Source organism: Nyctibius grandis, chromosome 8, assembly GCF_013368605.1.
Source record: "Nyctibius grandis isolate bNycGra1 chromosome 8, bNycGra1.pri, whole genome shotgun sequence".
Lineage (NCBI taxonomy): Eukaryota > Metazoa > Chordata > Aves > Nyctibiiformes > Nyctibiidae > Nyctibius > Nyctibius grandis.
The window spans coordinates 9,806,444-9,830,964 of NC_090665.1; the positions used below are offsets into that span (position 1 = coordinate 9,806,444).

The 24,521-nt window shown below is 41.7% G+C and overlaps 1 protein-coding gene across 1 annotated transcript; it reads right to left on the reverse strand.

Moving 5' to 3' along the window:
• Positions 1-5,251: 5,251 nt before the first annotated feature.
• Positions 5,252-12,099, reverse strand: AHSG (alpha 2-HS glycoprotein). Its single transcript, XM_068406956.1, has 7 exons — positions 11,896-12,099; positions 10,390-10,500; positions 9,064-9,148; positions 8,008-8,171; positions 7,605-7,718; positions 6,728-6,808; positions 5,252-5,869 (listed from the first exon to the last, which is right to left on the reverse strand). The coding sequence occupies exons 1-7, from the start codon at positions 12,097-12,099 to the stop codon at positions 5,591-5,593; spliced, it is 1,038 nt and encodes a 345-aa protein (XP_068263057.1). The 3' UTR covers positions 5,252-5,590.
• Positions 12,100-24,521: the final 12,422 nt, after the last annotated feature.

A 24,521-nucleotide genomic window follows, 5' to 3' on the forward strand; every position in this document is an offset into this window, starting at 1 on the left:
TCTGCTTAGAAAACCAGTGCAGCAGATTAGAATGGTGAGCCAGTATGGAGGGGCTGACTTGCGTGAAATAGCAAACTTTTGTAAAGGAGCCGTGTCCCCTTTTTATCACACACTGACCATCACCTTTAAACCTACAGCTGCAGCAGCAAACACTAAGTCAATGATTACAAGGTTTTACAAAACTGTTGTCACTCCCTCTGAGACCAGAGAGCACTTTCTCCTTCTGGCTTTACATCTCCAGTTCAGACTTCACTGGGCAGATCGTATAACTTTGATCTCATCACAAGGGACAAGAATATACATGCAAAGCTGCTTTCTTAAGAAACAAGAATTGCTTAAATAAACCTACATGCAGGACAGGTCTGGCTCCACCTCTGTTCTGTTGGTGATACAGATCTCTCAAATAAGACAGTGACCTGCTCAAGTCATTAAATACTCTTATATAACATGATAACAAGGCAATGGAAAGAATTAATGGTTTCATCATGGTGTCTGCTTTTAAGCAGAAATTTCCGTTGTGTTTATTTGGGACTTCACTGTAACTTCAACATTCACTGTAAATGAATATAGTAGCATAGATGTGATAAGTTTTGTTCTTGCCTCAAAGACTTCACTTCTGTTGGTGGGATGGTGCAAAATGAGCTGCTGTAAGAGGTTGGAGGAAACAGACAGTAAGTGAACCAGGGCTATCAAAACGGTCTCAGGCTATTGAAGGCTTCATTTCAGGATTTGTTCCCTCTCAATGCCCTGACTGCAGCCCACTTGTCTTTTGTTGCCTAAAACTCTCGATTTATTGACTCCTACCAGGTATTTGACCCCCTACTCTGATTTCCCTGAGCCCTGAACAATTCCCATTTCATCCCACCTTCCCCCAACTCTTGACTTTGTTCTCACTGCCACATTGTGCAAAGTACTCTGTGAACTTGCCATCATTACATGTTGCTTCCGATGCCAAGAGCAAGTCTTGTTTTTCCTTTTATCTCCTCCTGTCTTAACTTTTTTGGCTGCACCTGGCTTCAGCCTCTGCCTGGCAATGCCTAGCTTTATATTCCTGTGGGTTTAGAGGCAGGTGCAGTTACATATGAACTTCACCATTAATTGTAACACGCTGCTGAATTTTTATTGCCTGAGAACTAAACTTAGTGATGAAATAAGAACCGTCTGAAATTATATGCTGAGAGGGAAGAGGAGAGGAAGGTGGCCTGTAAGAAAGTTATGGACCTGAGGCTGATTACACTCGTCTCAGTGCCAAAGGTCTGAAGGGGAGAATGTAGCAGAAAGAACTTTTTAAAGAAGAGAGAGTGTGTAATATGAACTGGAGGGTGAACTGCCTTTTTTTTGCTTCTTGTAGCCAGTGCCTTCCTCCTTATGCTACCTCTTGCTCTTTTTTTTGCCTGTAAATTATTCTTTTTGTACTTTGAATCAAGGAAAATGTACATCCAGTTGTTTCTTTTCTGGTTCACATCACCTTGCATAGCTCTCCCAGATTTAGTCCAGACTTCTCTGGGAACTGCAGCTACTTATCCCATAACTGCCTCTTGGCTGGATGATTTAGTACCTTAGTTTTCTATCTTGTTCAGTGTTATTGTCTTCCCTGATACTGTATGGTCAGAATTGACTCAAGGAAAGCAGTCCCACCTGCTTAATCTTTAGCTCCTTGGCTTCTCTAACCACTGCCACAGCCTACCCCAGTTTAAATTGTAGGAAGCCACAGGAGAATCATAAGGAAATTGGTCCAGCAGTGTCACTATTTTAATTATTTTAGCACTACTCAGTGCTCTGCTTTTATTCCTTTTCAGCAACAATAAATAATACAATCCTGATGTGACTGGAGACTATTTTTCTGGGAGGGAGCCATTCACTGACCCAGCTGCTCCCCCCATAGTATCACAGAGCACACGCTGAGCTCTGCAGGTTTATTCCAGCCTGGTTGATTCTGTGATTCTGTGTGTGATTCGTACCTTTGACTTATCCCCTCATTTCTGAATTTGGAGGTTTGTTTGTCAAGAGACTCCACTGTGGTCACTATTGATTCTCAAGTGATTTGCTGAGTACAGATGAAAAAGAGTCATGGAAAATTCTGCCTGGAGAAACTTTAGTTTGAAATGACAGCGGTATGCCTTGTGGCTACCCTGTCAGGAACTCCAGGCTGGAGACAGGAGAGACTAGCTATGCAAAAAGCTGTTATCTCGAAAATCTGGAGAAGTGACAACCACCATTACTTGGGAAGGATCCCAGTGAAAGTCACTGGTTTTCTACTAAGGGGCAATTCTGCAGTATGTCACCTTGAAGGATACCAGAAGCTGAGCAACCATTTCCCTGGCCCTCATTTTCTGTTATGGAAGTCTCTGTGGTCACAGCTATCTGCTGGATGACACCGAGTACCTTTAGGTTTGAGGACTGCCCCTGTGTTGAGTGAGGAAGGAAAAGTGCAAGTGAAGGACATAATTGTCTCTATTTAATACTACTGTAAAGTTTGGGGGTTTTAAAATTATATATATTGTCACATTTTTTTACTGGTGGCATAAAGAATCTCAGCTTTTTAGCCCAGCAGTGCTCAAAGCATATTCCTCTGGGAGACAGCAGAACCTGTCCCAGGGAATGTCTGTAGAAGGCTGGGTGGGATTATACGTACAGCCAGGAAGACCCGCAACAGCACTGAGGCTGAAACTCTTCTAAGAAGACTTTGGTCGGTGGCAGAGGTAGAAAGCTCAGATAGCAGGAGAAGGGGCACATGCCTGCTCGACTGAGCCACCTCGTGTTGCCAATTGCTCTTCAAACTCAGGGTAAGGGATAATGTACGGACTGTATCCTGGAGGGAAGGGACACAAGCGATGAATGTTGAGAAACACTGCTGTAGCCATAGTACAGGAACAGCAGAAGCAGCAATGCGACTGGCTCACATTGTTCCTTGCGCCTGGGAATGCTCCCCCTGCGGCTAAAGGATAATAACTCATTTTCTTTATCCTTACAGTAGACGGCATTTCTGTGGAGATGGGAGCCAGTTAGTACTGTCTGTGTCACTGCCTCTTATAATGGGGAATTGTTATATCCATGACTCTGTTCTTTGTACTCTTCCTCCCACTGGAAAGGAAAAAAATTTCTCTGTTGAAGTATCTGACCTCAAAACATGGACACAGCTGGGAAATCTGAGCATGTCCAGCCAAAGCAGCACATGAAGTACATATGCTTTAGCAAAACAGGGTTTGAAAAAGCTGAAAAACATTGTCAACCAGTTATGCAGACCTGACAAAACTATTCATGCTGCATTTCAGGGAAGGAGGCATTTGCATTTTATGTATTGCCATTTGGTAGCAGTCATTGCGCAGAGAATGTTACTAAATACTGAATCTGTTACTAAGGTCCAGGTGCATGAATATGGGGCCATACTGGGGGCAGACAAAGTGACTGCTTCAAAGCAGTCATGGAAAAAGTATCCTTAAGAGTGCAAAATGTATCCTTAAGAGGGCAAATGTTAAAGAGCCAGAAGAGGTGCAGCTACTACCTGGAATGCCCAGAGCAATTCTGGGGGTTTTTTCCTCCCTGTTTTGGGAAAAAAATGGAGTAGTTATGTCAGGTGTAGGAGAACATCTGTGAAAAGTGGAGGCTGCAGATGTTCTGCTATGTATCCTTGCTTTGTATGTTTGGAAAAGGCAACAAGAAAATGCAGCATTTCTGGAGTTCAGATCCTGTGGGCAGGGATCCCTTTTATAAACATACTGTTTCTGCCACCAGATAGAGAATTTTCTAAACCTGAAAAACCCTGTCTCTTCTATAACTTAGTGCCCACTTCATTATATACAAGACAATTTGTATGGTTTAGTTAAGGCAATTCCTAGTTTTAAAAATAAAAAAGCTAGGAAAATAATTGCTCCAGACTCATTTATCTGATGTTATTGTAATGCAGATCTTAATAGTAGACGAGTCATTAAATCCTGTACTGTGTCTTGTGCAGTGGGATAGGAGAACCACTTACCTTACCACTTCAAGAAATTTCTACAGCTTAGTACTAGCACTTTTTGAACAAATGGCTGCATGCAGAACATACTGGAGTCACTGCTTTACAGAGCAAAAAAATCACTGAGCAATTGACTGGCAGTAGCTTGTGCAATTGCCTGCAACATACCTCCTGCAAGAGCTCAGCGTATTCTTGAAAAGTGATAGCTGCTGCCTTCATGGGGAGAGCTTGTTGGCAGTATGTTGCCATCACAGTGGACTAGGGCTTATAGAGCCTGGGCGGATTTCCCTTTGCTTTCCCCTCCACACACCCTGTTGAAGCACTGGTGCAAGTGCCTACGGCTTTCCCTTTCCCCATTGACACGGCAGAGCAGAACCTTTCTGCATAGCAACCTGTGGCACTGTCACCAAGAACAAACGTTAGTTGTGTTGCTTACCGAATACTGGAAGGTTGTAACTAGGAGAACAGGTTAGGTTATTTGAAACAGTTCAGAAATGACATGTGTTCTGCAGCTTTTGCTGCCTGAATGATAATTATCTTGTAGCAAGTGCTGTTCCTGGTTAAAGATTCATGACTGTCTTTGAGACTGCTCCCCCGAGCCTGCAGAATTCCAGTCTGGCTGACAGTAAAGATCCTTCTGGCCCCTGTCCCTTATTACTTCTCTACCTAGAATAGATTTTGCCTCTAACATGTCAGAAATTCAGGGAAGATTTAACTGCTAGGACAACGGTAAATTGCCATCACTCTCCAGGTCCTATAATATGAGATACATGTCTGTAGTATATTTTTATTCCCTTGAATTGGTATTCGCTCATATGCACACAGGCCATGCAGTACCCCATGATCATATTGCACCTGTGTATCTGCTGGAAGACAGAGAATACACGTGTTTGGCTGGAAGGATTGATGCTTTCAGCCTGCGCAGCAATGAATGTGTCCTGATTCTTTGTTCTTTTCATAGACATGGATGCTCTTATGCCACGTCCAAAAGTATTGAGGTACTTCTGGTGGGTATTAAAAGTAGGTACATGCTAGGAAACACTACGATGGAAGGGAAAAATACATTTTTTTCCTGCTGCTTCTTTAGTGTTATTGGTGTGTGGTCAAAAGAAAGGACTGACCTGATTTTCCGCAGTGCTCAGCACCCACACATCCCAGAGAAGCTGATGAGAAGTGCAGGAGCTTACTGTCTTTGAAATCAAGCCCAGAGTATGACTCACAATTCTGGAAGGAGGTACTTGACAACTAAATGAAAATATATACAGATAGAAGGTACCAAAGCATTTCTGACGGACATTTTATTGTGAAGTAACCTTTTGGGTGGTGTTTCTATCACAAAGCTACAACTGTTGTATAGGTCTTACAACAGTTTCATTGAAACAATATTTTCTGTATTTTAACTAGAGCACCCCTGTATGTAGAGAAAACAATTGCTGTATTGTTGTAATCACCTATATTTTGAAGTAGGCCTTTGCAAGACCCTGGCCAGGGCTCTGCTCTCTGGAGGTTAAAACTCATTTGGGCTCACAGTCAAGTGTTCTCAACTATTTGCACTTGATGTGGTCTGTGTGTTGATGCTGCTGCTGCACACTGATCCTTCGGTTAGCTGTATTGCCATGTCTGTAACACGGCCTATATCTTGAAATGGCGAATCCTCCCAGGGCATGGAGGAGGAGGAGGCACAGAGCCAACTGGGCGAGGTACTTTGTCATGCTGAGCAACCTTTGCAACTGCTCTCTTTGCTACAGATTTTGCTGATAGCACGGAACTAGGAAATTCTGAAGAGCTGGATTCAGATGCAACAGGATTATTGTGCGAAAGCCTGAGATTATGGTTTGTGAAGCCTTGTGCAACACTGGGCACCAGTCCTGCTGATGTATCTTGACCTGGTTGAGAGTAGGTAACTCCAGGCTGGAAAAGAAAAAACAGTTTGTGTTTGTGTTCAGTGGCTTGGGGCTTATAATATACAGGTCATTGATATCTTACTAGGCACCCTGCTCCTAACTAGATATAGGCCTCCAACCCAGGTACAAAATGTTCCTGACCATCACAGAAGTTTGATTTGCATTTGAGCACTTACACAGTAGCCCAGGAACACGTTTTTAATGTCTGGTGGACATTAGCACCAAATTCTGTGCTATGTGAACTTTCCGAGCCACCTATGCAGCTGGTGAAACATTCAAGGCCAGCTGTCTTATTCTTTCTTTCATATACCTCCTAGACAGCTGATTACTATTGTGTTACCAAGAACTCTGGTCCATAGGAAGTAATCAACCACCACCTAGCCCTTCTCAGACCAAATGGAGGCTGAAATACCTGGAGAGCACTCAGGTCCAGTGCATATATATTTCCCTCCTCTTGCTATAGCAGTGCAGGTCAGGCTCCCTGAATTCAGTCATGTCTAAGGACTACTAGCAAAAAACCCGAGCTGATTTCATCTACCACAATGGCTCATTTATGTTTTACATCTATCTGCCCCATCCCCCTAGGTGAGCAGAGTTTGGTTCCCTTTGCCCTACCAGACATGTGAAGCTCCCAGATGGTTAGGAGGACAAACTGTGTCAAGCATGGATGGCAGAGGTGACATAATTCCAGGCACAGAAATCCATAGGGTAATCAGGAGCTACCTTACCTTGTTTTTTAGGATACAAAGTTAAACTGAAGTTATCACAGACAGCTAATGCAGTCTACAGTGAAACAGGTAAAGTTGGGGTGACTGCTTCTAACCCAGACTACTCTGGAAAAGAAGAGAACATCTGGAGCTGGTACCTGATGTCCGTAGAGCTGGCAGTTCACTTTGAGGTCCTGTGAGGGACGTATTACCATTGTGGCCGTGCAGAAACCAAAATTCTGGCAAAGCAGAACATAGTCAAGAGAAAATAGTTATAAAATAGAGGAGACCTGCATTACAGTTTTTAATTTCAGTACATTTAGAAATAGCTACATCTTTTCACGTTTTATCTGAGCAGTAAAGTGCTTGGTTTTTAGTCTGTTGGACTCAAAAGCCAAGCTGTTTAAACGCATGACCAGCAAATAAGTGAAACTCCTGTATTCTGCCAGAGTAAGATCCTTTGTATGTCTGAATATGAGGGAGGGAAAGAATATATAGGAATCTAGGTAAAAGATTCCCACTCACTAAAACTGCCTAGGACTCCACTTCATGAGAAAGAAAAGAAGAATTTTATCGTGGTAAAGTATACAATATAATTCTTCAGGGCCTATATATCAGAACAAAGCGCACTGACAGCACTTAAATTGTAGGAAGGTGAAACAGTCTGGCCCTTTTGTTATGTGTTTGTGTACTGTCCAGTACAAAGAGCCTGATTTTCTCAGGTGCTCATGTTAAGAAAACAATATTATATATTCTGTTGGTTTAAAATATTTTGTGTTAAGGACACTTTGGTCCTCAAGCCTTTTTGAAATATGTTCAAATACATCAGGATTCAGTTCACATACCTCAGAGAGAAGAGAAAGGTGTGATATAGCTTTAGGAATTACATATTGAAAAGCATATCATGATGTTATACACCTCTCGCACTTTCATCCTTACAAAGGTCTATTCCTGCACAAGTGCGAGCGCGTCACGGCATGCTGCTTTTCTACCTCTGAGCTGGTGAGAGCAGGACTGATGTGCTGGCATACTTACAGACTGATCGTCAGGCAGCAGTTGACAAGCCTCCACATTATCTTTAGCTGCTTCTGCTGAGCAGTTCGTGGCAGCCACAGCAAACTCAACATAGACAAGATGCACTGGATTATACTGATAAAACAGGAAAATTGTTTAAGTGAGTTTGCACTGTGAAACTGCAGAGCTGCTGAGAAAAGATAAAAACCAAGTGTTGTGGTTTCTAGCTCTGCATCTCTCACTGAAGTGAAAGGGAATCCTGTGGCTAAAATGACACAAAATGCTTGGGAAATCAAGAGCAATTCAGTAGGGCAAATTAGAGCAAGCTAAATCTGTTTGCAAACGTAACTGGTTAGCACTGCACAATTACCACAGAAGAAAGATTCTGTTTACGTGGAAGGCTAGACATAGTTCGAGCAATTACCTGTATATTGGCTCTTCCGATCTCCAGGAGCCTGAGGTAAGCATCAGCAGTTTTGCTATTGTGGTCATTGAGAGCAGCTGTAACAGCTGTTAACACATCAGTGTTATTCAAACTTGCCAGCAGAGGACAGTCGGGGCAGAGTTGGAGAACATCTTCACTTGAGTCTGCAGGAGGAACCAAACAGATTATGTTTCGATCAGATTGTAGGTTGTTTTGAAAGGCATTATAGACCTATTCAGTCACACAAAATGCTGTTTCGTGGTCTGTCCCAAATGATAGTGGAGGAATTTTTGCAGTCCAGGCTATAGATGGCAGTAGTTCACACGACTTTTGCCATTCCAGTCTCTGCAAGCAAAAGTGCTGGGGACTTCAATAACACATTTTGAATGTTCTTACTCAGGTTTTAATCAATTCTCTTTCTGGAAAACTATCCATGACACCAATGAAATGATGTCTCAGCTCACACAAGGAATGGTGGGAAAATGAAGATATTTTAATTTATTGGAATTGTATTTGTGTGAGTGTGTTGTTTCATTCACTCACAAGTTTTGAAAGTAGTGCTGAAGACATCTCATACAGAGCGGAGAGATCTCATACAGAGCATGCAGAATAGAGATTCTGCTTTCCCATGGCAATACTGAAAATGCTGCGTTTAGTAAAATAAGCTGCATCTGGCAAAGGGGCTCTGATGACCAACAAGCTCTAGTAAATTCAGACCAACATGAAATCAAATTCTTGAGGCTAAACTCCTAAGTGAAAAGCCTCAGTCCCAGCAATCTCTAGGTCAAATCTGGGACATGCTCCCCAGATAGTCTTATAGGATCTTAATTGTCATAGTAAAGAGGAGCAAAGAGAGGGCTGGGTTTGTAGGTGAATGAAATCAGAAAAGGGGAAAAAATTACTTTCAAAACATCTGGGTTTAGAAAACCCATTAACTGTCATCCTTTATGCCATATTTATGCACAGCATTTTAAAATCAGAAAAGCTAGTGAACTGTAACCACTACTATAATAATACTCCAGCCCTATATTCAAACCTAAAGAACAAAGTCTTTACCTGCATGTGAGTGGCATTTACTAGCAAGTACAGATAACTTTCCATCCAACTTCTGCAGTTTGACATCACAGTCACCCTCAACTGCCTAGAGAGAGACAAAAATCAAAGGGTTACATCGCTGAGATAAATAGGAATTTCTGAAAAGGGCAGCTATTACTAAATTCAAAAGAACAGATCCTGGCTGAGTGTACCTGGCAAAATCAATCTGATTGCAAAGGCGCTGCTAGGCGTGTCCTGGTGTCTGTGATTTTGTAACAGGCAAACCAGAGCTGCAAAATTGGGATCCAAATCTGGATCTCAAAAGTATGAGAAGTACTAGGATAGCCAGATTATGGACATTTGGTTCAGATTCTTTCTCACAAAGAGCAAAGAATATGAGTACTTATGAATTAAGACCTTCTGCAGAGCTGTTTGATAACATTCTCCCTAATCTCAGCTGGTCAGTGGCCATGGTAACAGCAGAGCGTGCTGCCTCGTGTGAGTCGGCTCACAGGCACCAGGATCCAGCAGGGGAGGAGATGTCAAAGGCAAAGCTGGAGTCACTGGGAAGAAGGAACAGTTAGTTACCTCCCCCAAGATGGAAATGGGATCTAAGCCCTGCTGAATACGGGGGTGGATCGTGATTCAAATTTAGTCACGAGCTCTGTGAATTGGGCCCCATTCTAGAAACAGCGGGCTTAAATTGTCAATTGCTCACTCTGCTTTCTGCTTAGAAACCAGAGCTACCTGTGCTCAGGCAACACTTCCGCTGCTTTGGTTAGGGGAAGCTTTTCAAGTTGGATCACACTTGCATAAGAACTAAATATTTGAGGCCAGTAAATTCCAGCTGAGCATTACCTCAAAGGCAGAGCCCTGTCTGAAGGGAATAGCACTTCTGCAGACTTGACTAGGACTAGGTGGCTAGACTTGACGGAATTTCACTAGGTAACAACCCACATGTAGCCAAGGGAAGGTTGTGTTTGCACAGTTTCACAACCTGCCCTATCTACGGTTTGCAACGAGGCAGTGACATCTGGGCTGACCATGGAGGGCTGAATGTGGAGCCCCTAAACAACCGCATGGCATTCATGAACCGCATGTCAGATGTTATGCTGACAGTGACCTGTCCTCTTGACATAACAGGACATGAAAGAAATCCAGGAGTGAAATCCTTCATGACATGAAGGCAACTAAATCAACAGGGATGTTACAAGTGGTTGAGTTGTTATAGGCTGTTACAGTGATATAACATTTGCTTGGAAATCTAACTGATGATAGCCTGGCCTCGAGCATCAACATACTGAACATGCACCTTTGGACTGAGCTAGTAGGGTTGTAGATACTCACATGTGCTGTGAAGCTCCTTACTGTGCAATTTCCAAGAGGCAACGGGCTGAGAATGTGGCACGTGGTCTCTAACAAGTCGAGTTCAAGAAATATTATGTCATTATTTGGGCCCTGGAAGAAAAAAAAAACAGGAATTGTAGTAATTACTTAAAAACACATCACCAGATTTCTTTTCAGAGGCTGCACTGTGGCTTCTGTTGCTGACTGTCATTGGGTAGCTCCAGGTATACACTAGAGTAACTGAATAGGACCTTACTATTTAACTTCATAAAAAACAGGACCCAGTTTTTAAGCTGGAGTAAGTCAAGATAGTCCCACTGATTTTTTGCAGCTAAGGAACTGGCCCATAAATTTTGGAAAGTCCAGCCTGTATGTAGAGGGTCAGTTCTCTTAAAGTCAACTTGATTTTATTTTGTGGGGTAGTTTTAAAAAATCAACAGCTGTCTTTGATGATGAAAAAACTTCATGTTTCTTTAACCAGATACCAAATGAATGCTGGTGCACATTGGCCTGTCCCGTTTAGTCCATTGGAATTACCCCGAATTGCACCAGCTAAGTTCCAGCCCCAATACTCATGTTGTTTATGGACTGCAAGATCCTTTATGGCTGTTCCCGAACTTTGCAACTATAACGTAAGAGTGGAAGGGCAGAAGTGAGGTTCGCTAGCTCCAAGATTGTCTCTGAGGTTTGAGTCATGAGTGATTCCCTTTAAACCAATGAAGTTATTTTAGTGTAAAAGTATTAAATATGAGCGAAGCAGTGTCACCAGTCTTTTTGTGCAGGTAACTGTGGGCACACTTCAATCTCATAAATGTCTGGTTTAGTCTCTTGTAAATTGCTTTGGTATCCTCTCACAACAAGTAGAAAACAGCTATGGAGTTTCATTCTTGTTAATATTTGGGACCTTTTTCAATGTTTTGAGAGAATCGAAGGTTCAGAATGGGTGCATATATTGTACTCATGATCATTTCTACAGCCTTTCTAGATGCTTACAATGATGGCAATAGATCTTAATGAAAATGAGACTACGAGCCACAGTTATTTCCATTCAGCTTCCTTGTCAGCTCAGTGGGATATGAGGTAAAATTAATGCCTACTACAAAATCACTAATAGCATGGAGTTATGATAGGTAGGCATTTAGCCAATAAATAATTACCTGCATCACAAAGATTATCCTCACAGTTTTTCTCCAGATTAGCTACTGGGCTCATGAATCGGCACTTTGAATGCTCTGCCCTAGCAAGCATGCCGCATTTGTAAACAGCCCTTTCTAGCACTGTACAAAAACATGTGAACATGTCTCTCTCCTTCTCTGTTCTGCTCTTTGAGAGATACATTCCAGTGACCTGGATTCTCAACTGCTACCAGGTGGCATTGCCCCATTTAAATCAACAGAGCCACGCTGATTTACCCCATGTGAGGATACAGCCCTTGGCAGGGTTTGTTGGTCATTTCCAAGCATCTCCATGTTAACACAATGCTCTGCCTGCAAGCTCCTCACTTACCTGGGGTAGCACGAGGATATTCTCGATTCTGTTTAAGGCAAACTTGTATCCGTGATGACTGTGGCCATTAATATAACTCACAGCTACTTCAGCTACTGCTTCAGATTCTGGGTCATCGCAGCCCAAGGGAGCAGGGGGAGCTGCTGGTACAGCTTTGTGAATTGGAAGCTGAACAAGCAATACTAAAGCTACTAGTGCCTTCATGGCACCCGAGAAAACCCGATCCCTTTCAGAAATAACGATCTAAGAATACTGTTCAGACAATAGCTAGGTAGCTAGAACTGGGATCTCGTTTATATAGTATGTACCACAGACTTAACATGAGCGCATGTCTGATATTTGTCCCAGTTCCAAGAGGCATTGCAAACAACAAAAGAGAAAAGTAAATGTTAGGACATCAAGCTGACTGATTAATATTGGCCAAAGTAAATTTTATCAGGTAGGATATTGCGAAGTCTGCTAAAGCAGCTAAAGAAGAAAGCGTCAGCAAAAATGTAACATAATTTTTACACAATTTTCTACCAAAAAAATACAGTACATGCTAGAGGAATATAATCCCTCCTGTAAAAGGTGTAGAGATGCTAGTGCTAATTAAGCTTTCCTGTAAACAGGACACATTCTGTTAGGGCCCAGATCTCACCAGTCTAAATTGTGAGATCAGTAACATGATAAATTAGAAAATGGAATTTGAATAAGTTCTAAGGATCACATTCAACAGTAAATGTAATTATATAGCAGCTTTTGCTACTTAATTCATTTGGAATAGGAGATGAGACATAGTTTCTAAGTCTTTTTCATCAGATCTTTGTTTCTCTGAATAATTTGAATATTTCCAGTAGTTCCTGGAATTTTATTTTGCAAAGCAGGCGTCTTGTAGAATTTTTTCTGGAATATGTTGTACAGATTTGAGGATTTGGTGTAAGATCCTAAAGGGCACAAAAATGTTTTAAGAGAATGTAGCTGCTTAAATGCTCAGGAGTGCTGGACCCCAGCTTATATTTACATTCACAGTGTACATGTTTACAAAACAGTAACTGGATAACAAAAACATTCTATGGAGCAGAATATAGCTTCTATGATGTGTCCAGCATTTAAGGTCTTTAATTAAGCTGAGGTGACTTTAGCTAGACAGACTCTAGCTCAACCAGTGGAAAAGTTTTTCCTGCAGGGACTTCAGAGTAGGTTTCTATGATCCATTTTATTGTGGTGATCAGGCTGCAGACTAGTAAAGGTCCCTTTTGGCTTTAAAATATCTGGATCTCTGTCGTCATTTTCAAGGAGCTCAGGACTTAGCTGCAGATTTTAGATGAATAGGAGAACTTCAGCATATTTAGAAGTTTTCACTTTTGATAAGTATTTCTCAGCTTGCAAGACAGGGTGAGTGGGACTAAAAGATCTGTGAAAAAAACAGTCGAGTCATGCCTCTCTCTTCTAGAATCTGGAAATGTGGAAAACAGCATAAATAGAAATGGTTCTGTTAGATTAAGTGATGAAGAATGAGAATGGGAAGAGACTAAAAAGATGGAATTATTTCCTTCAATTGTGTAGGGTGAGATGAGTTTTGGATACTAGGATCTGCATATTGAAGAGATTCCTGGGGAAAAGAAAGCTCTTCCTCTCTCTTGCAGTAAAAAATTGCTCTGAGCATGATTTGTTTGTTCCCCTCACCTGAAGCAGATGTTGTTTGGCATTTGTTCTGTTGTGTGGATGATCATTTGTCTTCTTGACTTTGGCCTGGAACATTTGAAGGATGAAGGTTTGGTGTCCCAAAAAAACACTCTGAATGTTCCTTGTGCGTATCTTTTGAATCATGGCAAATTTATTTAGAAAGATAGTATTTTACTCTTTACTTTTAACCCACAGTTCAGTTTCTAACCTGTGAATCTTGTAATTCCCTTTTTCATTTTCTGGTGTGAAACATTGTGATAAACTTCCAATAGGTGCAGATTGAAATTAGTTTTCACCTACATGTAAGTTGGTTTTCACACTGACATATAAGTGCCCCAGCGAAGGACTTTGACCGTTCTTTAAATTTAGTGTGGTCATTACTCAGCTTCTTAGGTTACATCTTCTCCACTTCAGAGCTGCAAATACTGTAGGATGTATAACATATCCGCAGTCAAGCTCTAGGTATTCCTAAATGTAACATATAACCCAGTTCAGTCAACTTCAGGTTCCGTTTCAAAGAACAACTTTAAAAACTCAAACAACAAACAGGATATATTATCTTCTTTTTTCCCTCTCCATTGTCACTCACATTCAGTGTTCCATTTACCAAGCAGGACAAAAAGGAAATACTTTGGAGTCCACTGTACCTCTTCTCAGTTTCTCTATAGGCTTACTCAAGACCTTCCCATCTTGGTGACTGTATGAACTTTCTTTGCTGGCATACAGAGCGTCAGAAATGTGCCCACGTGATTATTAATGCTCAGTGCAATGCAGAATGTTTGCAGCTAGTACTTTGTGGGTGACTTGTGATATGTGTGAGGAAATTGGTATTTGGTTTTTATGTTTTGGAATGGAGTTTGAAAGTGCAATCAGATAGTTTGCCTACAGGTAATACAACAAAGGAGCCGTTCACCTTTTGGTTACAAACTGACACAGATCTGCCTAATTATTCCCTTCTGGAAGTGAGATTGCTGATGTCAGTTCCCTGCAGGCCTGTGTCCCATCACCACTGGCCCTTTTTTGGCACCCTCACTCAAGAGGTAATAATTGCAGAAATAACTTCTCATTGAACTCAGTGCAGATCTATTCTCTCTCTTTCATGTCTGGGGCATAGTAAAAAGTTGTCCTTTAGTAGTGACTGCAAATAGTTCTTACAGCACAAGAAAGTGAGCTGAATTCCATGGGCTCCTGGACAGAAGGTCACATCTCGACCCCACTGAAGTGAACAAGTCTTTCACTGAATCACAGTGTCACAGAATAGTTGACGTAGGATGGGACATCTGGAGGTCATCTTGTCCAACCCCGCTGCACAAGCTGGCCACCTAGAGACAGTTGCCTAGAACCATTTCCAGATGGCTTTTGAATATCTCCAAGGAGAGAGACTCCACAGCATCTCTGGGCAACCTGTGCCCATGCTCGGTCACCCTCACAGTAAAAAAGTGTTTTCTGATGTTCAGACAGAACCTCCTATTTCAGTTTGTGCTCATTGCCTCTGATCCTGTCACTGGGTACCACTGAAAAGAGCCTGGCTCCATCCTCTTTGCACCCTCCCTTCAGGTATTTATATACATTAAGATTCCCCCAAGCCTTCTCTTCTCTACATTAAGTATTCCCAGCTCTCTCAGCATTTCCTCGTAGGAGAGATGCTCCAGTGCCTTAATCATCTTCATGGCGCTTTGTTGCAGTCTCCAGTGTGTCCATGTCTCTCCTGTACTGAGGAGCCCAGAACTGGGCACAGCACTCCAGGTGTGGCCTCACCAGTGCTGAATAAAGGGCAAGGATCACCTCCCTAGAGCTGCTGGCAATACTTTGCCTAGTGCAGCCCAGGATATCGTTAGCCCTCTTTGCGGCAAGGGCACATTGCTGGCTCATGTTCAACTTGGTGGCTGCCAGGACCCCCAGGTCCTTTCTGCCAAGCTGCTTTCCAGCTAGGTGGGCCCCAGCGTATATTCGTGCATGGGGTTGTTCCTCCCCAGATGCAGGATTTCAGACTTGTTGAACATCATGAGGTTCCTGCCAGCACGTTTCTCCAGGATGTTGTGCTCCCTCTGGATAGCAGCATGACCCTCTGTCCTATCAGTCACTCCTCACAGTTTTGTGTCATCTACAAACTTGCTGAGGGTACTCTCTGCCTCATCATCCAGATCATTAATGAAGATGTTAAACAGGACTGGACCCCAGTATTGAGCCCTGGGGTACACCGCTATTTACTGGCCTCCAACTAGACTTTGTGCCACTGATCACCACCCTCTGGGCCCAGCCATTCAGCCAATTTTCAATCGACCTCAATCCACCTCAATCCACCTTTCACATCAGTAGTGTTAGACTTTGGCCCTAGTGAATTAGGTTGCCTGAGAGACTTGACAAGGCTTCACTGTGATGGAAGTAGAACAAGCTGGGTTTACTGCCCTTGTTACATAAAATACAGTATTGATTCTATGCTCAAGAACTGAGGCTCCACTGAATCTCAGTTCTTAATAATTCATATAAACCACAATGGAAAGGTGAGTTGATGTTTTTCTTTCTTTGCTCTCTCTTTTTCTTTTTGGTTGGATGCTTAGAACAACTAGTGATGATTGGAAACTTGCTGCCCCTGCTCAACCTCATCTGGAAAAAGAGCAAAGAATTGCTTCCACAAGTTGTCAGGTTGACACTTTCCTGAGCTTAAAATTCAAACAAATTAAACAAGCAAACAGATAAATATCCTTTTAAAGCTTCAGATCAAAGTTGAACACTTGTGGGGATTTCTGAGGCTCTCTTTTCAGATTACTAAAACGTCATTTTTTGGTAAAGCAGACAGAACTGGTCCAATTCTCTGCACCACATCAAAAGATACATTTCTGAGCAGTCAGGCATTGTACAGGACAGCAAAACTTAATCACTTCTTGCTTTACACTTGATTAAGTACATTACTTTTGGATCATAGAGTTCACAAGATATTGGAACATCAGGGCTGTCCTCTATATAGCCATCACCTGCACAGAAACCTGCACACTAAGGCAAGAAAATACAGGGAAAATGTCAGATAATTAAAGTGACCAGTCTTGTCAAGGCAGAGTATTGCTTCCTTAAATGACAGTATAATCAGCATTTGAAAATAAAGTGTATGAAAACGCATAGAGGTCTGAGAAAAACCTCAAGACAAATTAGACTAATTATTTGCATAATCTTATTGGCCCCTTTCCACTACATGGGCAAATCTTCAGCAGAGGTAAGTTGGCTTAGATTCACTACAGTGTCCCTATATCAGACATTTCAGGCTGCAGAAAATCCTGTGAAGTCTGAACAGTTTTACCAGACTGTCATAGCAAAACATTATATGTTAATTCTTTTTTTTTAATATGAGATTCTTTAAGGGAAGGAAGGCTGATCATGTGCCATAGTTTGCTGTAGTATTTGCAGTTCAGAGATTTCTCACTGTGAGAAATAAAATGTGCAGACATGGCATCTAATTTGGGAGCCTCTAGTTTTGGGTGCCCAGCTAGAGATTACTTTTCACTCAAATTTGCTGATCCCAATTTGTTAATCTCTATTTTCTTTTAACTGTAAAATGGAAATAACTGTTTTCCATTTTACTTCTGTGATCTGAAATAACTCACTGAATTTTATAAAAAGTTTCAATATCACGGGGTAGAAAGATCTATTCAAAACATTAGTGGAATATAAGAGTCAGGCAAACCAGATGCCAGTGAGTAAAAATTTAGGGATTCCTGGACTTACTGGAGACGTAGCTGGATTGAGAGGGTTGAAATTTGGGCTCCCAGATTTGGTATTGATTATTCTAGAGAAATTTTATTTGCTAGGGCTTCTTTTCAAAAACTGTGCTGCCTTTTTTTTTTTTTTTTTGAAAGAGCATGAAAAGTTGTCAAGAATTCTGAAGTTTTTACTGGAATGGAAATTCTAATTTTTGACCATCTCTCCCAGCCAAAGCCAACCAAGGCTATTTCTGTTCTGTTCTCTCTTGTTCTATTTTGCTCTTCTATTGTCTATGACACTGAAATACTTGAGTGCCTTCCAGCAGTACATCAAGTGACATAACTAGCATTTGTTACATGAAAGTCTATTCTCCTTCTCTTCCCAGTGGGAAGATTATATAAGATGTTTTGTCTTAGTGAAGTTTTTGATTGATTTAAATTTTCCTCCCCATTTCCGCATTGTCTCTGCTATGTTTTGATGTTGCACTCAGTAACAAGAGCAGTTTTCTGAGTTGAGGGGTTTCAAGCCCCTGGATGACTTACCCTGTGTTATGCTGTCCTGGTATGTAAGACCCCCCTTCCTAAATTTTTATATTTTTTTACCCTTTTATCAAGGTCAAAGTTATTTATGTTGCCATGCAACTCTTAACAGTGGGATATTTTTGCTTCCGCCCTGCAGGGATGTCATGGTTCTCTCAATATCAGGCCTGTGCAATTTGATGGGTGTGGGAAAGCTGTGTTGGAGATGGATAGGTGGCAACTGTGAAATCAGAGATTAGCAGCTACTGAAGTTTTTCTTTTGGCTTTATGTCCTTATGCTGTAGTTTGGGCTTCCAGCTTGTATGAGTGCTCCCCATGATCATTGCTTTGTATCAGAACCTAGAACAAACAAAGCAAGATACCTGGGAAGAGACTGCAGAGCTGAACAGCAGGAACAAACAGTGGATCAGACAACAGAAACAGAGTATTTCTCACTAAGTAAACAGACATTCTGCAGTCAAACTGACCTCTCCTTGTCTCAGGGAACAGCAGGTCAACCTAGGTGAATTTAAACTCCGCTCACTCTGAGAACCAATGACTGTCCTGGCATTACCAGGGTATCCACAGACACATGGCTCCAGTTTAAAAAGGCAAATTGAAACATGCCACATTAATTCCTTCTGCTTACAGGAATGTTTGAAGATGTAAATGCACAATTGGTCTGGATGCTGTCATGTCCTATGATGCTGTTACTCTCTTTGATGGAGGACTCCACATGATAACTCCACATGTTATCTTCCCTTGCTGAGTTAAATCCTGAAATTTAGTAGCAAGTGTTAGGGAAACCTGCTGTGCTCGCTGGATTCCCACAGGCTCAGCTGCAGTGACATGTTTTTGATGTGAGAAACCAAGTTCACTCTTGGCACTGTAAGTGCTTTTTCCACTGAGTTCGGTAGAAAAAGCTGTACATTCATTCTTATGCTGTGACAGTCTACAAGCATGAAGTTGTTACCTACTTATACTGGGCTACTGTCTTGAAAACAGTGCATGTGGAGGCTCATTGGCATGAGGGACAGGAGGGTCCATGCTGTTACAGGTAGGGCTAAGGAATGGCAGGTGGAAGGATGGCAAACTGATATGCTTTCTCCCCTTGGAGCACTCCTTCAGGGGCATGACAAACTCAATCACTATCCCAATGAGATTTACATAATTCTGACAAGCAAGAGGGTTTTTAAAAAATTAAAGTTATTTATTTTTAGTGAGGCAGATGATCAAGAAGGCTTTTTTACTGCTACATGTCCCTAAATTATCCATTTATTCATCTCTTTCTGCTGCTTTCCACCCACATGGCTAAAAAACTGAAACTAGGATAGGAAACATGAGGGGGACATTTTAATTTAATAGCATGGAGGCAATATATTAATAACACATTTGCAATAGGGGAAGTGGGTCTTTCCAAGTTAGTGCAATTTGAAAGAAATTATATAGACATTCCTGCTTAAGGAGTTGAAATTTTGCATGTTAGACATAAAGTACAGATGACTTTTATGACAACAAAGTAGCTAGACTTATGGCTTTCCTTGCTTAATTTACACAACATCAGATTCACAGCAGACAGGGACTCCAAGCTGTCAAGAGCAATAAACATGAGGAACTCTGAACAGACACAGGTGCCCAGGTGACCTTCTCCTTAGTGTCTAAAAGAAAGGGAGATGTGAATGTAAGCATTGTGGGCTGATTAAAAACAACATCCTGTGTCACATTTATATAAAGAGGTGCACATCAACACCTTTTCCTGACATGTTTGTGAGTTTGTTAAGTTTTGTAATGCCAAAGGAAAAAAATCTGTATCTTGGTTTACATTCAGCCCAGAAATTCTGAACCTAACAGTGATGTTAAATTCTGCCAGTTAGAAAGTGTACATATAACTGGCTAGTGCAGAATACTGCTTTTGTACTCATGGATTTATGAACAAACCAGGTAAAGATAGCTCACGGAACCGCTTTGGTGAGGCTACAAGATTTCGTAGTGGGCATCTCAGCCTTTGCCTCTGGCATATCCCTTCTGCTGTTCTGTCGAGCATTGCTGGTCTCGATGGGTTTCTAATTTTTCCATTCATTATTTCCATTCTTCATTGCTGGTGGCAGCACCCTTTCCCTGACACCCAGGTCTGTCTCTTGAAGGGGATCATGGGTCATTTTTAGTCCTCTTGTTTAACACAATCAGCCTCGGTCTACATCATAATCTTCTTCCTGCCAAATATACCTGAAGTCCCTATTTTATCTGCCACTATTGCTCAAGTGGTTCATATATGCTAATTTCCATACGATGATCTCCTCTACAGCACAACCACTGACCCTACTCCCTATGCTAGTCTGCCGAATGTGTCATCGTTTCTCCAAGTGGTTCTCCATTCATGAGAATATGAAGCTCAATTTTCTCCTCTCATCTGCAAGGCCCTGGCCAAGACCAGACCTTCTCATTTAACTGTTCACCTGGATCTCACCTCATCCCCACTACCATCACTATCTCTTTGAGCCATTCAGCCATGTCACTGACAGATATGTCTCTTTCACTCTCTTCAGAAAGAATCCTGTTTCTGAGCTTGTCCTTGAGGCTATCACCTCTCTGAATTCTCACAGGGACTGAAGAACTGTCCCTTGACACGTTATCTACAGGTAACACAAGTAACGTGTGACATGACTTTTAAACCTGTGTTTATTATACAGAGGACTGCACTTACACTGAAAAGTTTTTAGGACCTCACAAGTCAAAACATTTGTAAACCACCTGAAATGGTGAGTTTGTCTGCTTCATTTCTGTTCTGTCAGGTATTTGCCTAATCTGCCTTTAAGACCACATGTGGGATAGCATTATCTTCTTTGCTTACCAAGAACAGTTTGGTATGAAATGTTCCTTTGAAAATAGATGTCTTAGCTGGCTTCATCCTAACTCTTGCCTGGGTGTTGGCATATGTAAGGATGGACGAAACCATCCTGTAGTCCACACACAAGTCTCGAAAATGAGACTGTCCTTGGGACAGCTGAGGAAAGCCTTTCACTGACAAAAAGGAACACACAATATTACTTGGTATAGAAGAGGAAGGGAGGTTTAGTTCATGCATTTTGAAACCTGTGAGTTCCTAACAGAAAAGTTGTTAATACTGATGTCAAACATTGCTATTTATCTTGCTATATAACTCACCTGGAACTCAGCTGCAGTTGTAAGTGTGCATTAACACTGGAGCATCAGGCTTGACTAGCATTAGGATGTGGCAATTCCCAGGAATTCCTTGAAAGGAAACAAGATCTTTTGTTAACTTTGCACCAACAAGAATATAGTAGATGCCATTTTCCTTAAGTTTCAGGACGAATGATTTGCTTTATTGTATGAAGCTTCTGTTGTGCTGTGGTATAATGATGCAAGTTAAGGATTCAGTTTTTGTGAGAACTGCTGAGTGATGGTTAGAAATCTTGCAATCTGAAATCTCATTCAGTAGGTATTTCCAGAGGAAATAATTTTCTGAGTGCAGCTGAAATACTGTTAAAGATTATTGTGTAATATTATGTGTGTATCATAGGAACGGGTAGAGATAGAGCACTAAAAGCAAATTTTAGTTCAGGCAAATTTCTTTGCTTGAAATTCCTATTGTCAGGGTTCATCTCTTTCTTGGCTTTTGATGTAGCCCTGCAAGTTCTTGCAAGTCAGGTACTTGGGGCAGGCTCATGGAAATGCCAGTACAGATAGACAGATGCACTACATGTGCTTTGGAGAGCTAAAGCACTGCTGCAAAGAACTGCTAGAGACTATTTGTACACGGAGAACCAAATAATTCATATTCCCTGCTCTGTAATCAAAAGCCATTCTTGGCTGGGGGAGATCCCTACAACAACATTCTTGCCTCCCCTTGAGAGAAGGAAGCCAATGATTATTCTGTTACCCTTCATTATCATTCAGTGTGGTATAAACTGGCCAGGACTTGAACTCTCAAGTGCCCAGGAGGGCCAGCACATGAATATACCTTGTGTCAGCAGAGGCCATTTCAAATAATACAGATGATGACAGATTGATGTTGGTAGCTCATTAGGCAAAGCACTGACCGAGACATCAAATTCCTTTCAGCAAGAATATGGCTGGACTGTTTGCTGTTGTGGATTAATGGAGAGACACATTTTTCTTCTTTGATTTCTTTTGCTTCCTGCTTCCCATGTTTGCATCAGACAGTGCCGGCTATCAGATCTGTCATCATGTTTGACTTTCCTAATGCAAACAGCTGTGCCAGAAGAATCAAGGTGTAAAGCTAAACCAAATCTGCAGATATAGTATATACAGTGCATTTCAACAAAAGACCTGTGTTCACAAGCCTCCTGTGGCATACAGATTTTAATATAACACTTGGCTTCTAGCTCATCCAGATGCAATAGTACAATCTTCCCACTCATGCCTGAAAAGATAGAGAACAGATTTCTGAAACAGTGTAAGGTGTATTTAAATTGCTGTCTTCTTGACATGCTAACTCCCACTCTTGAGGATTATGCTTTCACACTTTTGGGGCATGCCTTAAGCCATGTGGTTAAGCTGGTAGCCTGTGGGCCAGATCTGGCCTTCTGCCTCTTCCTGAGGAAGATGGGGAGCAGTTTTCCAAGCACCAAACACTACCACAGTTCTCTACCTACATGTCACAGTCCAACAGAGGAAGCCAGGTGACTTCTGCTGCCATCACCTTCCTCCCCAGTGAGCTGTCTGGGGATGAAGACAGAGTGCACTGGGCAACTTGCTGCAGAGAAGAGAGGGAGGTCCAAGATTTAGTGGGGGAAGGAATCCCCAGACTATATTCAGTGCTTGTGTAGTCTGGGGGCTAAGAAAGGGCAAATACATCTGAGGCTTGTTGGCCACTGTGACTACCCAAGAAGAAGGGCTGGTGCTGATGCTGGAAAAGAGGAGTCCACAGCTGCTGAGAGGGACCACAGAGAAGAGATGGAAACCCAAAGGAAGAAATCAAAGCAAGGAGGGGAGGGGGGCGGTATTCAGCAACTGAAAAGATCCCAGGGTGAGGATGGGTGCTAAAATAACTGGGACCCTGATGGCTGCCTGCTGCAAACAGCTCATTAGCCCCACGCATACCAGATGGTTCATCCAGTCTCATTGTACAGCACATCTCTGGAAGTTCTTTGCAGCCATGCAGTTCTGTGGCTTTGTGCTTCAATTAGTAATCTTACAATACACTGGGTACTTTATCCTCACAGCTGATATTATACTCAGTGCTTTTGATATCCAAAATAGTTTTACAAACTATGTGGGTAATCATCCCTTGGAGGCAGGAAGAGACAAACATTGCATTTATACAAAATATAATATTGGAATAAACACCACTGCCATTGCAGTATGGTAAATGTCACAAATGGACCTGATTGCTGTGATAGAAAACCAATCTTTTAAAGTGAATATGCATTTTTCCCTGTTTACTGTAGTTTCCTCAGTAGGTTAGGTCCTTGTCTTTCAGCTGTGGTCTAAGGTATATCCATAGTAAATTGCAAGACAGGTGATGAACTGCTTTAAATAGAACTGGCTTTAAATAAAGTCAATGAGAAATGACGATATGGGGCAGGAGTAGCCTGACGGACATTTCCCACATCTCAGTGTTGTGGTAGACATCTTACATGAAAAGATTAGTGTTAACATTACGTCTAATGTTACTAATCTGATGATACACATACCTTTTATTGATTTTGTTTGAATTGAGTTCATAACTGTTGTTTTGGTCTTAATTTATATAACCAGTGGCCAAACGCACTGTTTTCTTAGTAATTCTCGCATTACAGAGAGCTAGATGCAATGACAGTAACTGCGCCTGGCAGTCTACCATCTGGGCACATGCTAATAAAATAATTATCTGCATAATTCTGGAAGTCATTGCAGATACTGGGGGGAAAAGGTATTGGGTTTGATCTGAAAATTGCAGGCAGCCCAGTAGAATAATAATGATACAAATAATTTCCCCTAAAATCCTGGAATGGTCTCTGGTGGGATTTGTTTTACATGCATCATGAAGCTGCCTATGTTAACTTTGCTTTGATAGCAAAGGTAAATAGAGGGTGAATGATTAAATAATTTCTTTTCAGTTTTGCTGAAAGTAAAATTTAAGTCAGTAAGAAATGAACAATTTCTGCTCTGTATTCTGACAGTAATGAGGGGGGAAAACTCTTTTTTTCTTGCATTGCTAAATAATAAACTATTAGGGTCTGCAGATCTCGGTCACAATTGGGTCCCATTGTTAGGATCAATACGCGTTTGTAAGGAAAACAGTTAGCTTTCCAAGGAATATATCCTCTTCAGCTTGTTCTGCATTCTGAAATCAATTCTAACTCACCTCAAAGCTGCCCCAAATAAATCCAGAAAAAGTAATAATTCCTTAAGAAGTATGTCTCTATGAGAAGATATGTGTGGCTCCAACACATTAGCACCATACTTTATTCAGCAGTAACTTCCCCTGTTCCAGTCCAAAGGCCCTTTCTGCAGCTGGAGCTGAACACAAAACATCTTATTCTGGGGCAGGAGTGCCCACACATTAGGTTCTTTCTTAGATAGCTATTTCCATATTCAGTTCCCACTCTGTCTCCATTCAGTTTATCTTTACCAAAAACACTGTGCCTGTGGAAAAACCATGGGAGCAATGGATGGTATCTTGGGTAGAGCAGAGAGTGGGGCTGGAGGTCCACAAACTCGGATCTCGGATGCCAGAAACTGAAAATTCCCAGCAATTGAAGTCTGTGAAAAGAATTG